General features: G+C 37.8%; 1 protein-coding gene across 1 annotated transcript in view; it reads left to right on the top strand.

Annotated features, from left to right (window-relative positions):
- The first annotated feature begins 237 nt into the window (after positions 1–237).
- The window catches only part of gfra4b (GDNF family receptor alpha 4b), a 56525-nt gene continuing 40210 nt past the window's right edge, over positions 238–16552 (top strand). Inside the window, exons 1-2 of the mRNA XM_084951798.1 lie at positions 238–513; positions 594–680. Of these exons, the coding sequence (XP_084807924.1) occupies positions 638–680 (43 nt within the window). The 5' untranslated portion in view covers positions 238–513; positions 594–637. The remainder of the gene's footprint in view (positions 514–593; positions 681–16552) is intronic.

Here is a 16552-nt window from a genome sequence, read left to right as displayed (position 1 = left end):
ATATTCTGCATTTTTTGGGTTAGAAAATCAGAAACTATAAGGAAAACATGAGATGCTCAATAGTATCACAGAGTAAGTGAAGACACAGTTAACTACTTTCGCCACACTGTAGGTCCTCTGAGTCATAACATTATAGTGTTTCTGTGAATTAACGTCTCATTTTCACCGCTAAGCACTGACCACGTAAGCATGCGGTTTAAAATGTCCCTTCCTACACAAACAGTCCCCCCTCCTCCCCACCCCCCCGTCTTTGGCAGTGGTTCTCCCCAGCACTCTGCATCTCTCCAGCAGCGGACTCAAGGACCTGTGTGACCACCTCGACGTGCAACAGAAGGCTCTCTGACAATACCGGACCGTACAACGCACAGGACAACTTCCCCTCACAATATTACGCATGGCTCTGCCTTTGCGCAAAAGCGCGACTCTAACAGCGACTTGGAAGTAACTGATGGGATTGTAAGACAAAAAAGACAGGGACAACTAGAAAAAGACGATTTGAGGATTTTTCAAGAGGTTATTCTCTTTGCGCAAATAATGATCTCCAAATGCATAAAGGGGCACTTCATTCTTACCGTGTAATTATCCTGCTGTAGGTGTAGCTCCGACGCCTAACCAGAAATTCAAATTTCAAACGGAGATGGATCTGTGGGGAGTTTATCTCTTTCATCTTATAACTTTGGGTGAGTAAAAACTTGTCTTTTCTATTAGAGCACCAATTAACCAATGTCACCTGTCCTCGCCCGGGAAACAAAGTAAAACAATCACGATTCGGGTTTTGATTGCAAAAAGCTGATGAAATTAAGTTGGAAGGAGTTTATCGGTCGCCCGCTCCTTGAGTCTTTAGCATGACTGTATGATCGCAACTGTATTTCAAATCTTCCCGTAAAATGGCATTTAATTAATCAACAATAACTCAAGAAAGAGAATGATAAATTAGCGGTATTCCTCAGTCTGTGTGGTCGGCTATGCAAAACGGATATGCCTACGTGCACGTGCTTATTTGTGAGCATAGGTGTCCGTGCATTGATGCTTTTAGTGTAGGTGCATTTTCCCACTACAGGTATCGATGTGTATAGTATCTTTACCTTAACTTTTGCATTTATACGAAATACACTATGATACATATCCAAGTGACATGTGTTCATATACTGAAAAAACGTTAAATGGCTTTATCAGTCAAAATATCCTTAAATATAATTTTAAAACTTTAAATAGCAGAATTTCTTCTTTTTCTTTTCAAGTAAAGCCTCTAAAAGTGACCATCAGCAGCAGTACATCAGTCATTGCTATGAGTGTCACTGAGGTACCTGCTCTCTGTGTAATTGAATGGAGCTGGAATATTGATTTTTTTTTTTTTTTTTCTTTTTTTGTGGTAACAGTCCACTGTCTTCAAAGATAAGAGCAGCTTGTTGTTGGGTCTCAGTGTCTCTTTGTGTTAACTATTATGATTATACCCACTGATGCCTGCAACACAAGGCAGCATCATGCCCATTTTAATTGGCACCAGGTTTCCTGCTTAACAAAGACAGTAAAAAGCACTGTATCCAACTCCTTTATTCATTATTAATATCCACATTGGAGGTCTTCATTAGAGAAATGAAAGAAGATGCCAGTAAGAAATGCTGAATGGGAAAACAGTTTGCTTTTTGAGTCAGCTTTTCTCTCCATATTGACCTGTGATGAAAGCACTTTATTTTGGCATGATCTGGCTGGTAATGGATAACTGGAAAAAGACAGAGATATGACCATATGCCTTGTAGCAACTCCCCATTTATATTTCATTTCACAAACCTGCATATTCATGTTAAGATTTGAATATTTTTCATAAAAAAGCATGTCTTTATTCAAAAGAAAGTCTGTCTAAGTCTGCTTAGCCATCTGCTTAAATTAATCAGCCAAGATCCAACTGTAAAAGGTCAGAAAATACAGCCTGGTTGGATGACTCAACTCATTTAGTCAGCCTTGTGGGCAGAAAAATAAAATCACACATTACCAAGCTCTCCTAACTATTCCAGATACCTGCAAGTCAACACAGAGTGATCTCAAAATGACCACAATTTTGCAAGAAAGTGCTCTTAAACCGAACACCAGGAGTCGTAGTTCTCAGCTGGGTATTGGGCCATTAGAGGTTGGCATTGTCAGATTATTCCTCTGGTTTTGTTACCTCACTTTGCTGTGAAATCAAGTTAGAACGGTGAAAGATTTTCGTTCCAGCAAAGAACCACACAGATTTACACCATATTAGGATGTAGTAGGGCACTTTGAGGCATATGTACTGGAGTGCGCCCTGTGTGTGTGTGTGTCATTTCACTTTTATTGTTCCCTTGATAAGAACCAGACGTGTTTCCTTAGGGGCTGAACTAATGAGTCAATTGATTGGATAGAGTTAGTTGACAGCTTTAAACTCTTAAGTCTATTTTCCCTGGGAACATGCATGCTTTCAGGTTATCACAATCTAAGCGTTTTTCTCCTTTGTTTTTTTTCCCCTTTTCCTTTCAAACACTTGGCAAAACAAATCTGACAAGCTGTTTGATTTTTAGTACAAATAAGTGACATATTTTTCAACGATAATAATAACAAATTAGTTGCAGCTTTATAATGCTTGTTGGCTTGGTTAAAAGAGCTCTGGAAATGACTTACAAATAGTTCCATTGGTGATTTTTCATTAATTAGCTGCACCTGGCGAAATCTGGTTGATTGGTCTGTGATGAGACACAAACAGTGATGATGTTCAGTCCAGACCTGCAGGTACTGAGGAAGACATTAATCTTGGAGAGGGTCAGTTTATGCATTCAGAGGACTTATGGAGTTCAGAGTGAATCAGTCTTGCCTGCGCTGTTATGGAAAGCTAAAATGAATCTGAGGCTAGTAGTTGACTGTCCGAGCTTTGATTTTATCATGCGTGATAAATGTGCGCTGGTGTTCACTGTGACGGGTCCACACCAAAGCTCAAAATTATATAGAATTAAGCACAATTGTGCTGTGCAAGTCTTTTTAAAGGTTAGATAAGCTTTTCTTTTAGTATTAACATGAAATGGAAAATTGTATGCCACAGTTACATCACAGTGATTTCATATCAAGGTGCAACTCTCAATTGCAGGACAAGGTGATTGCATTTAATATTAGTAGGTCTAACTGAGTGAAAGCATCAGAAGTGATCTCTAGTGGCACTCAGACTAGTAATAGTTGCAGTGAAAACTCAAAATCAGGTGACAAGAATGCAAATGTATTTCTCTTCTAACATTTTTCCTGATTAAAGCCTGTTACAGCGTTTTAGTTCATCTTAAGAAGAAAGTGCATAGAATCTATCATTTAAAAGCACCTTCTTCAATCACAGCTGCTTCAGCACCCGGTTTAAGCCTACCATCATGCTATATTCTGTGATTTAATGGTTTTGACATTGTGGGATATGACCTGTGTCTTTAATGGAGATAGATAAGTACTGCCACGCATGCTATTACCTAGCATACTGGCCGGCCTCTCGTAGGGGGATTTGTCATGAATCTCATTTGAAGCAGGTAGTACCCATGGCGAAGAGACAGCCCATCACAAGCTTTCTTCTATCCTACGTGATGAAAGCCCATGCTTCTTCTTAATGCCACTTTAACAAAGAAATCCCATGTAGGACACAAGATGCATGTGAACCCTAACATCAATGACACATAAGGGCTAAAAACCCTGTCTCCATTCCCATTCTGGCTAAAACACAGATTATATAACACCTTATGCAATTTAAAGGGATGTTGTTTCACTGCAGCTAGAAATTCAACAAATTTTATGTTATGTTTAGCAATTGTTTTATCACTCTATAAAGAATTCGCTCATTAACAGCTTAGCTTCCACAGACATTTATATGGACGTCTTTGATTGAGACAAGAATAGTTTATGTCAGAGAGCCTGAAATTTTCATAGCACTTCTCTTAGTGGCCCCTTGGTATCCAAATAACATCCAAGAGAGGAACAATTTCACTTTCTGTATTTCTTGGAACACAGAGTCTGTTTCACTGTGTAATTTAGTACTGATTGTAGGGAAAATCTAGCCTGGTTCCAGAGCTCATCACCACCCACACCTCTGATTTGTTCAGTGACTCAAATGAAGTGAAATAAAATGGCCAGGCAAGGGAAAATCAACTATTCAGATGGTATTAAGCTAAACACACACACATTATAAAGCCAAGTATCCATTCTAAACTCAATTTAAAGGGAATCAACAAAAATGAGTATACATTTTCAGACTTTTCCACATTTCCAGCTCATAACAATAAAAATAATAATAATAATAATGGATTGGATTTATATAGCGCTTTTCCTAACATCAATGACACGTAAAAATAGTAGTTAGTTTACATAAAAATAAACTAATACGAAAAAATTACTTGCCAGCGTAATGTAATACAGCAACACTGTAAACTGCACTACGAATTTCAAGCTGACTATACATCTTGAATCTTAAACTGGTTTAGTTTTAGTTGGCGGTATTGTACTTAATGTTATATGTTTTGTATATTGTATCGATGCCATAAAAACAATATTCAGTTTTTCCCTGTGAGTTTTGAGCATCCAGCCATACATATTCTTCCACTTTTCTTTCATGTCAGTGTCACAGTGGGGCTGGATCCCAGCTGTTATAGGGTGAAAGCCAGGTCGCAGGTACCAGTTTGTCACACAAGAGAGCCATTCACACTCACAGTCAGTTTACTATTCCCAATTAACCTAGTGTGCATGTCTTTGGGCTATGGGAGGAAGCCAGAGTACCCTGGGAGAACCCACGCAAGCTTCTCCCTCCCAGCTAGCAGATTCAAGTCCAGGACACTCTTGCAGTGAGGCAACAGTTCTGACTGTACTGCCTGCAGTTTTAAAGACCATTTAGGAAACTGTTAGCTTTAAAATTATGTCCTCTTTTATTTCATTTTCTTCACTGCCTGACTGTTTAACCAAAACCACAAGACAGCTATAATTTCACTGTTACCGTTTATTTTTAAATGTTAATATTAAGCACTTGTCAGTGTTCTTTGTTGGAGTAGTGAGGTGTACCAAAGCGATAATCATTTGGTTATCCAGTAGAAAAAGGATGTAAAGTATCATTTTGTATACAAAGTACTTTTTAATATAGAGCAGTAGGTGAGGAAATAAAGGAGAATAAAATTATGGAATTTGGCACAAGTGAAAGTTGCATTAATAACTTAATGCATCTGTCCTAAATACACCTTTGCTAAGCTCTTGATTATTAGACATCAAGAGTGTTAGTGTTGCATCTAGTGAACATCATAGTCTACAGAATATACAATTATAAAAGATACGAGTTTTCCATCTATCAATACAGTACATTTGAGCAGCGGTCACTTGCTGGCAGAGCAGGAAGCTAAAAGCTTCAGAGACAGAATGGCTGTTACACTTTTCCTGTGGGCTGCTTCTCTTCTCCTGCTATTCTAGGAGCCCTTTAAATGCCTTTGTATTTAATTATTGAGGTTTTAGAATCTGCTGTTAAGCTGGCACATTGCCATTCATCTGATGTCAGTCAGTCTGATGGCTCCGACCTTTAACGGGGACATTATTTAATTTCTCACATAATCATCTTCCTATAATATTTAACTATGATAACTTTAAACAGTACATAAAGTTTGAGAGTAAAAGAGCCACTCACCGTTGGACTGTCTAAAAGTCTGAGACAAGCTGGGGGAGGGTTATTGCGAAAGACATGCCATTGATTAGGAGTGATGTATGTGGGTGAAAAATAAATGAGTCTGAGTTTAAAGCCCTAATCCATTATTATAGTCGGGTGCCCCGAGTTATATCACTGGTACCTCATTACCGAATGTGTTTACACTTTAAGATTTATGTGATTGAAGACATTCTATTAGAGGAAAATGACCAACAACAGGTAATTTGGAGACACAGTATACAATGCCTGTCTAACATTAGCGGTCTCATTTTCCTGTTTTCACAAATCAGTCATGTCTCATTTGGTTATGTTTTTCCCTAGTGTATTGAGATTTTATTAGGTGTTTCAAGCTGCTGCAAGCAGAATTTTTATATTAACACCAGGTCAGAAACAAATCACTTTTGTATATGAAATGTTTTTCTTACTTTGTTTGTGATGAACACACAGATAACTCAGACAGCTCTACAGTCTCTTCCTGCAGTTCTACAGAGCATTTCAGCAAAGCATCATTAAATAGTCTAAGTTTAACAGTGCATTTAAATTACACATAAACAACACTCTAACCCAGCTTTAACTCTTCATGTGTTATGTAAACTTATAAAAAGCTAAAAATGTAAGAACATGACACGCCAAATATGCCTGAAGTAGCATGATTTTACACGTAATACAATGATATTGCATTTGGGTTTCCAGCCAGCAACTAAACAACAGACAAACAACATTAAGCTACTTGCTGGTGATCACAAAGGATTGCTAGTATTAGATATTTATCCTTTTGTGATGCTGGAAACCAGTGCACAGGAAAAAGGAGAACGAGCACTGGAATTAATTATGTTGGGATTTGCAAATACATAAATAAATCTGAATTTTGTAGGTGTAGTAAATTTAGTGAATGAGTAAATATCCTGAAATGTATATCCAAATAGAGGAAAAAAAATGTTTAAAGCTTTTAACGATGCTGTAAAAATCTTTAAGAGTTCTCTCCATAATGTGATGAAAGCCTTTTATATACCTCTGGGTAAATTCAGTGGTACCACGTACGTTTTTCCGCATTCTATGAAATAAATCTTGGACAAAATGTATTTTTCCAAAAGAGAATAAAAGAATATTCATCCAGGTGAACTGGTTTATAAATTAGCTGTAGAGGTGAATGTGAGCATGAATAACTCTCTCTTGTTTTTGTGAGCCCTGCGACAGACTGACAGCCTGTCATGGTTGTATCCTTCACCTCACCCAGTGCTAGAATTGGCTCAAACCCTGTCCCCACGACCCTCGGTTCAACAGAGCTATGAAAACAGCCATAATTAAAGCATACTTGAATACAAGTCAAAGGTAAAAGAAAACTTCTCAAATTCATGATTTTCCTTCTTTACAGTTGTGATATGAAATGGACGGGTACTTTTTCTAAATGATGTCTGTGAAGGTTCTCAGTCATCCAGGTCATCGTAGTCAAAGGAGCTTGCAAAGAAAAGCGTCTGGACTTCTTTAAGTTACTTGAAGACGTTTCACCTCTCATCCGAGAAGCTTCTTCAGTTCTAAGGTCAAATGGTGGGGAGTCCCAGATTTAAACCTAGTGGGAGTATCCCCCCACAGAGGGACAAAAGGACCCCCTGATGATCCTCTAATCGCCTGAGCCAAGGTGTGAAACTGGGTGTGGGTTAGAACTGAAGAAGCTTCTCGGATGAGAGGTGAAACGTCTTCAAGTAACTTAAAGAAGTCCAGACGCTTTTCTTTGCAAGCTCTTTCTAAATGATAAAACCTGATGAAACAGACCCCACACAGTGGTGGATTCAGCTGACAAGTGAAAAGTTCAGTGTTCACACAGGCAGTTCTTTGTCACTCTTTTCTTATGTAAGATTTAACACTTATTGGGAGGCTTTTATTGCACTTACAGTTGATTTAATTCATCTTCACTTTAACTGTCACTTATATGCTCCATTATATGTGTATGAAGAGAGACAAAGAGAGAGGGAGAAATACATACATATAAGTGTGTGTATTTTTCTCTTTGTGTTACTTACAAATGAATACCATTTCTGTAAATTGTAAGTATATATGCCAGTGGTTCTTAACCTTGTTGGAGGCACCGAACCCCACCAGTTTCATATACGCATTCACTGAACCCCTCTTTAGTGAAAAATAAAATATGATTTTTTTCAAATTCAAGACATAGATATGGGATATTGGTGCACAAAATGAGCCGTGCATGTCACGGTGGAGGCTCTGCCGAACCCCTGAGACCGACTCACCGAACCCCTAGGGTTCGATCGAACCCAGGTTAAGAACCACTGATATATACTAAATGCAAAGTGTCATGTTGCCTAATGAAGGGTAAAAGTAAGAATGTAAGGATAAGAAGCTTTACGATTATAATGATATTAAAACTGTAGACATTTGCCCCCAAAAGTTGATTTTGTTCATCTGGATGTAATGTTTTCAGTTCAGTTTGCTTATTAAAAAGATAAGGTAGCATTAGCTTGTTTAGGCGAACTAGCCAGGGAGCTACTAGTCAAAACTAACCAGTGCCTTCTTCATGGCTTTGCTGTCTTACTGACTCAAGTTTAAAAAAATAAAAAATAAATAAAAAAGAAAAAATCTAAACGTAAAATAGATGTTAATATTTTATAGCCTGGCCTATACCTAGTATAGGTAACTACCAATCAAGCAACACAGCACAAATGCTAGCTATTTGTTTTTCTCTTTTTCTGTCAGCATTGGCACCACAGCTTTCTGTGATTACAAACTGATTGTTTGAGGTAACTGTTGCCCCAGGGTTTGATACAAATATTGATCACATAACAGCATCAAGTTGGGAAAATCAGGATGTGCATCTGCATCAGTATCAGGTCTGAAAAATTAGGATAGATGGATGCCTATTTCTAACACTACATATACAGAGTTTATTTTAATTTTTAAACTGTTAATCTACCATCTGAGTCAGTCTGAGCTCTGCGTGGAAACCTCATGGAACAGTTTTCACACACATTAAGCAAGACTTACAATTCTTTATATATTTAAAGAAATCTGGTTGCAAAATGTTTTTAAAGTACAAATAAAATGTACAAAACAGAGAGCTATGCTCCTAGGTGCCAGAATAAGACTGGCTTTCCCTCCATACATAATTACAAACTGAGATGCAGTGACTGCTTTATAACTGACTTTGTTATATCAGTCCAGGATCATGCAACGGCAGCCACTAACACTAACAAAGGTCTGGGCAGGAAAATCACTGCGGTTTAAGTTGGAAGAACATTCTAGCTCATTATAAATGCTTTTGAAAATCAGTCTTACATTTTGTTTTGTTTTACCGATATATATATTGTTGAGCAAGCAGTTTCTTTTAGTATGATGTAAATTTGTGAAGAACCGGTGAGGATTTAGTAAAATAACACACTGTTTAAAACAGCTATAGAAGACTATCCATCCATCCACGCATCCATCTTTGGTTGTTTATCCGAGTCTGTGGATAGACCTCGCTCTCTCCAGCTCTGAAACCAGGATTTATGTCGATGGAGGCAATTTGTTCCTGGTAGGATCTCTTAAGAAAAACTGGCGCTGGGTGAAGAACTGACGTCCTTCACAAGAGCTCTGTGGCAAAAAACAACAGACCATGTTACCTCACTCAGATTGGAATTACTAAACCAATATCCCAGCATCACTCCTGGGGGGAGGCGCTCATAGGTGAGCATCTGTGGTCAGATCTTAGCCCACGGGGTGCAGTCACGCACAGCCCAAATGAGCCACATGAGCCAACACTCCTGCCGAACCAACACCTGCAACGGCTGTAGGGGTCCAGTCCAGTGTGGATCAGGTGGCAGCCAAAGGTGGAAGCCTTGGTGGTCTGGTTGCTGTAACCATGTGGAATTATATTTGTGGAAAAACTGGTGTGTGTTAAAACGTAATCACAAGCAAATAATCCCATTTTAGGGGTGTAAGGATTTATTGCCACTTGTTCAGTTAAATTCCTCATGTGTAACTTAAAAAACCCACAAACTCTGAGCCAAGCCCACAAACTAGCCATCATGCATGTAAGAGTATCTGCTTGGCAAGCACTGCAGCAGAGGCAGCTCTGCTCGTGAAGCTAAATTCTATGAAATCTGACTTTTGATAGTTTGAAGGGTGGAGCAAAGGAAGAAGGGCCCTAATGTGATTGGTCAGTTTCAAAGAAGTGGCACCACAAACTCTACGACTGGGAATGATTGACAGTGTGAGTTACGCTGTGGCAGCAGTATAAGTGCTGTTTTACACCATGTTTGTTAACAATTTGAAAATAAAGTTCGACAAATTAACTATCAAAAGTTCGTTTTTGCTGTGTAGAAGCAGATATACTGTTAACTGTCAATGGATTACTTTATTGCTGAAGAAACTGGAGGGTTATGAAACCGCTGCACTCCTGAGATAAAGATACAATAAATTCAACCGTAGTTTGAAGGCTTTATTTTCTTTACTTTGTACTCCTTTTAAAGCTTTAATTGCCTACTGTCATATTTAGCAGAATTAAATCAACTTGTAAATCATGGTATGATTTTGCTTCAGTGAATCAGCTCCAGCAGCAGCATTAAAATGGTGTACTCTTTATTGACTTCATAATTTATAAAGTTTAAAGCATATTTTAATGCAAAATATTTGTACTTTTACTTCAGTAAAAGGTCATTTCTACAGAATGTACATATACTGTAATATTGCAACTATTGAAGGGCAGGATTTAGGATAGGATACTTCTTTCACAACTGTTAAAAGTTGACAATCAGTGCCCTCAGTGGTCACTGGTAAATCAATGAGGTCTGATCCTTAGAGAAGATAAACTCTATTATACCTCTTTTCAAAAGAGAGGCTAAGAAGCACTAAAAACACTCAGGTGAAAGAAAATATTACTTTTTAAATTGAGTAACAGTGATACAGCTGCAAAATGGATTTCTTCAATCTGCTTAATATGAACGCTGAAAACTGCTGAGGATTACAAAGTTTAGAGGCACAAAGTGAAAACGATACATAGACCTGATCTGACTAAAAGGTGCATTAGACCCGTTAGCAAATTCAGAAGATGGCTCTGAGGTTATAGACATACAGTGTCTATAACCTCTAAGGGCCAAACAGAGGCTCATTAACTCAGAGTCTGTCAGCGGTTATCGAGAGAAAAAGGACTGTTCCAGACAAGTAGGCATGGCCCCATTATGACACAGTTTCAAATGGAGGGCTTAAGCTCCATTTTTTGCTTTCCTCTTGTATTTCTGGGCCACTGCTAGATCTATTTGGGGTGAGTGAAGTTTCACGAAGATATATGGAGGTGAATACTCAGGACGAAGACCCAAGACATACTTTTTGGTCTTCGGTAGTTGTTTTGTTTTATTTAAATGTCTGTAAGCTAGCCTTAAATACCTCTGAGTCATCAAAAAAAAATAAAATACATTTTTATGAGATTCAGAGTGGTGTAATCCTCTTAAAAATTATAAGATTAGCTGATGTGGATTTCTTAATAACATTGATCTCTCATATTTTGATTAAATAACCTTGAGTCTGCTTTGGAATTTATTTCTGAATAATATAGTGAGTTTTCTCTGTTTCTTCTTTGACTTCCTGGCATTAATAACCACAAAGAGTGTAGGCAGTAGTAATCTATCCAGTGTTTTTCCTCTCAACAGAAATGACAGCTGCTGAAATTCATTCCCTTATCCCCTTTCCAATTTTACTGTGGTAAAAGCTACTCTGTCATACACTGGTCATGTTTTTTGAAAAGACTGTATCCAGCAGTAATAGTAATTACTGCTTAAATCCGCATACTATGAAAAGGCCAAGAGAAAGTGTCTTAGGTTTGATATGTATGTTCCCCTTTCTCTAAATTAACTTCTTTTCACAACTGCTGGCCTATTATATTGGCCCAGAAGATTTAAAATATGTGGCAAAAAGTTTAGAAACCAAACTCTAAGGCAGAAAAGGAGTTCAGACAATATTGCTTGCACATGATGGATGCAGCTTCCTTGTATCATTGTTGCCTAAAAAACAGGTTTTGTGACAGGCAGGATGAACGAGCTCAGCAAAGGGACTATTTGATATCTGTAGCCGCGCATATGTATTGTAGGCTTATATGACTGCTATTATTCAATTAAAATAAGTGCAGCATCAGACTTTATAGTATTTAATTACCGTTTCATTGTTTGTTTACAGGCGCAGGCAAGTGAATTACACTACAGTTCAGCCAGCAAATGGAATTGTTTCTTATCAGCGTTCCCAGACTAGACCATACAACAGCTGAGTTACGACACCAAGCAGTTGTTCACTGAAATTAATTCAGCATCTTTTATGCCTAGGAGGATCTCTTCAGTTAATCAAATCAGCAAAATCAGTTTGTGCCCTTATTGTAACCACAATAAAAAGAAATGACTGGAAATTCTCGTTTGCACAGTATGAATTGAATTATTGTCTTGACCGAGAAACATGAAATAGAGAAAATGGCACTAAAGCGATTAAAATCAGAACCTACCAGCAATCTGCGGAGCCTGTCCTGTCCTCAGTCTGATCCATATGACTCCAGTTACAGTTGTAGTAAAAGTACTGATCCTACCTTGGAGCTTTCCGGGAGACGAACATCTGATTACAATGCAATACTAACAAAGACAATATTAAAGGTCACACAAAAAAATACTAAATTACCTAGCGATATAAATATGTATATGTGTTAGCTATTAAGATTTACCTGAATTTCCAGGAGGAGGTGCACTCATACGATAAGGGCAGTAAGTCTTAATTTATTAAAACAGACTTGTATCAGTTTACCAATAATTTTCATATATCTGACAAATAAAGATGTCTGTTCTTGTCTGTTCTTGTGTGCATGAAACACCACTGGATGAAAAATACAGTAGTATACATTTACCTTTGACACTTGGTGAGATGCTAAAAACATCTGCATGCAGGAGAAACCCTATCTATTTATTGAGGCTCCCCTGAAAGGTGCTGGTAATGATCGCACATTCATCCTTCAAAAATACACATTCACACTGACATTATAGTTATCAACACCACCAGCTCAGGAGTACAAATAGTGGACAAAGTGTTTCTTTTTCTCATTTTGGTGTGAGCTTTTTCTATTTCCTTCCACAACCCCAAAACACCCAGGACAAGTGAACTGGAAACTACATTTCCCGTGGGTATAAATGCAAATACACTTGCTCCAGCCCACTGTGACCCAGCACACAAGTAAGTGAACAGATGACAGCTTTGCCATGCTTTGAATGTTCCACCCATAGCGTCACATTCCTAAATAAGATTAGACAAAGACTGACATAAGAGCTAAACATCTTGAAAATATCTCAGATATAGAATCCTTGAAGCTGAAGTTTCAAAAACATCCTAAATTTGATGCATTTACTTTAAAAGGTTTTTCAGTGTGTGTCCTTGTAATACTCAGGCGGCAGGACACAGTTACTACCCTCTGAGAACCCCACTGGATTAACTGGAATTTATCTGACAAAATAGGGACTCTTGAGCAAACTGAGTCTGAATAATCAATGTATATCTCAGACGCAATGCGTTTTATCCCACAGAGCATACTCTTGAGGTGATTAGTCATCTCATGCTTTATTGTAGAACCTTATAATAAGTAGATGATAGAGGTTAGATTGAGTGTTGTTCAATTTCTCCAGTGTTCCCGGAAAGGAAACAAACCATTACCAAAGCAGCAGACAGGAACCGGCTGGAGGGCACCTGTCCTCATGAGCTGCATTGGATTTACAACATCTGCTTCATGCAGCCGAGGATGCCACCTCCGTTTACCACTACTTGATTAATTATTTCAGGCACTGGGTATGACACAGCCAACAAATTGTAAATTGCATGCATAGAAAATCACCATGTTAGCATAAGCTCAATACTTCTCAGGAAAATAAGTTATTAAATATTCTGTTAGGACTGTTTGGTTTCCTCCACATTAGTTTTAGAACAAATGTCTGATCTGAACATGAAATTATTCTATATTCTTAGTGAGACTGGTTTGCTTTTCTACATGTTTATACGTAGACGGCTTCATATGTCTCATTAACAGCCACGGTGAGATGGATGGTGGCCTCATTTGAAGGCCTTTGATTCTGTCACCACCCTGTAGATCCAAATCCCTTTCCTCTCTATGGCTTATTAGGTCCTAATTAATTGGATCAAGTGAATGTCACTAAGCATTTGACAGCTCTCTGTGAGTGATAACTGTGAAACCAGAGCCACATTCCCACATGAATGCCCCCGGAGAAGAATCCCTCCACATTAGGTCCATTGACTCTCTGCCACGCTCTTCCTGAGGGATCCAACCCTGCTGCTGTGATGATAACACATAAGAACCACACTTTGAAAGCTGTAGTGTGTTTTGAAGTTATGTAGTATAGTGTCATGATAAATATAGCTTCATAATAGTTGGTGAAGTCTATCAGCTTATAAACAAAAATAGTTTGTTCAAACATAATGTTACATAATCATTGATAGATAGACATACATGTATGAAGTTAATATAAACTTACTTAAACAATCAAATTGTCATTTAAAATTGAGCCATAAATTCCATGTATTCATTATATTTTTATTTAATCAATGCTATGCTCTTTTTGGCACAGCATAGCACACTGAAACTTCAAATACCAATCTTAGTTTAATTTCCCATACCGGTAGCCTCATTAAAAACATGCCTCTGCCTCAGACACCTTACATAAAATAATAATAAAATAAAAGAATATATTTTATTTATGTGGATTTTATGCATGCTGCTCGTCTTCCTAGTGTGGTCAGCAGAAGCAGAGTGCTGTGGTATCCGCTTCCCATTAGGTGTTCGTGGTAGCCTTGGGGTGACTCAGATCTTTACCGTTATAATTTTAATCCAAGTGGAAGGTATCCAATCCTCTGGTGTGTGCAGCTCAGTTAGCAAGATGGCAAAGAATTACTAAGGAATTCATATTATTAAAAAGCCATGGGTGAAAGGGATAAGAACAACATCACATTAAAATGCAGAATTTTGCAGGCGGAGAGGCCCAGTGAGCAGGAGGTGCTACGGCTTTGAAACACTAACATGTTTTAGTGCCATCCAAAGCTGTCAAAGGGGAAATTAATGTATCTCTTTGCTGTTTACACTGTGAATAAACAGGAGATGCTACTATCAACTTGATATGTAATGTAATGTAATTATGTACAGTGTTCTCACCCTATTTTATCTGCACTACAGATAAACCCCAGAAGATGATTTCATTTGACAGGAGTGATTGCTGTGTGTTGTGGCCCGAGACACTTGAAGAGACGAGGCTAAGCGTCATTCAAGTGGATTGGAGCACAGTAATCATGTTGCATGATCTCCAAGCGTGGAATTCCAGTGTTTCATCAGCTGTTAAGTAATTACCAGATTTAAAAGGCGTGCGAGAGGGGAGGATTTCACCCTTACCAGAAACTGCCCCAAATAAGTCATGAACCTCATGGTTCTCTCCAAGAGAGCTTCTCAAAAACAAGGAGAAGAGTCGAGATGCTGGAGCAAACTGAAGCATACTTGGGCTCGGATCATTAAGTGCAGTGGGATTGTAGGCCAATTTTGGAGTGAGGAGGGTGGGCAAATGCACACTCTTAGAGTCAGATTGTTCAGAGGTAGATACACGCTCTCTGGGCAGTGTAAGCTATGTGCACAATGAATTGCAACAGAAAAGAAGACATTTTTAATGTTGGTAATATTTTTGATGAGACAATAAAAAAGTAAGTTACAGGATACATACAGAGTGAGTTACAAAGTGCATACAGGCATCTGTACTGTAATTAATTCAAGGTGTCGACCCCACTCATAGCCACAGCTGTGTATCGTGGTCATGAGTAAAAACCGCTGCTCTGCTGCAGCAGGAGAGCCGTGAGATGTGACACAATCAGTCATCTTTCTTCCTTGTTGTTTTTGTAATGAGCGGTTGAGCAGGTATTACTGCAGTTATTTAAAATTACATTTAAGGGTATTTTATACAAATGTATTGCTAACTTTGAGAATAGCAATAAGACCATATATTTAAGCCCCTTTTCCACAGTAACTGACATTTGGAGCATTTTAATTTGCAGGTTTCTTTATAAAGTGCAGTTTTAAATATGTTAGCTTTATATTCGTTAACCTCCTAAGACCTGAACTCTTTCATGGCATGCATTTTTAATTTATCTTTGCTATTTGGGCTGATTGGGACCTGATAAATGTAAAAACAAAGAATTAGGTGATTTATTTATTTATTTATTTTACCTGATTTTTGTTTCTGAGAAAAATTAGATCCACATATGAGAACATTCGTTTTAAATTTCAATAGAAATTTAAAGTGGGTATATAATAATATATATAATGTCCTCGTAAGTAGATATCAGGCTCTTGTAGAAAAAAAATGTAGTATTTTGGTCTAGACAAGTGTCTACAGTCTACAGTGCAATGTCACTTCAGCACAATCTCTTCTAACTATTTGGGCTTAAAAAAAACATAATATAATGTAAAAGGTTATGTTGCTCTCTTAAAATCCTGAAGACACAAACCTGCCTTGTGAAAAAATAGGTAGTTTCAGGATTAATATCCCATCTAAATATTGTTAAGCCCAAGAATCATAGACACTAAACTTCTTTGACTAATTACAATCATAAGTAAGTACACGTGTAAGTCTCTTGTTAAAACTCATTTGGGCATGTTACTTTATGGCATTTCATATATTGAAATTATAACAGAGCAACCTTTTGGAAAATGACACTAAAGTCAGCTTGACATTTACAAGGAACATTTTGAATACAGTTTAAAAAAAAGAAAAGAAAGGGGGAAAAAAAGTAATTCCAAAACTTATGGTGTGATGTGCTTTATCTCTTCTGTGAATATTTTCAGGTCACGTTGTTTCCATTTTCATTTCAGTCTTTACAAAT

The sequence above is a fragment of the Perissodus microlepis genome, chromosome 2 (genome assembly GCF_051167445.1).
Source record: "Perissodus microlepis isolate ML-2025 ecotype Zambia chromosome 2, ASM5116744v1, whole genome shotgun sequence".
Lineage (NCBI taxonomy): Eukaryota > Metazoa > Chordata > Actinopteri > Cichliformes > Cichlidae > Perissodus > Perissodus microlepis.
Note: the sequence above shows the minus strand (reverse complement) of the source record. Positions and strands in the feature narration are given on the sequence as shown.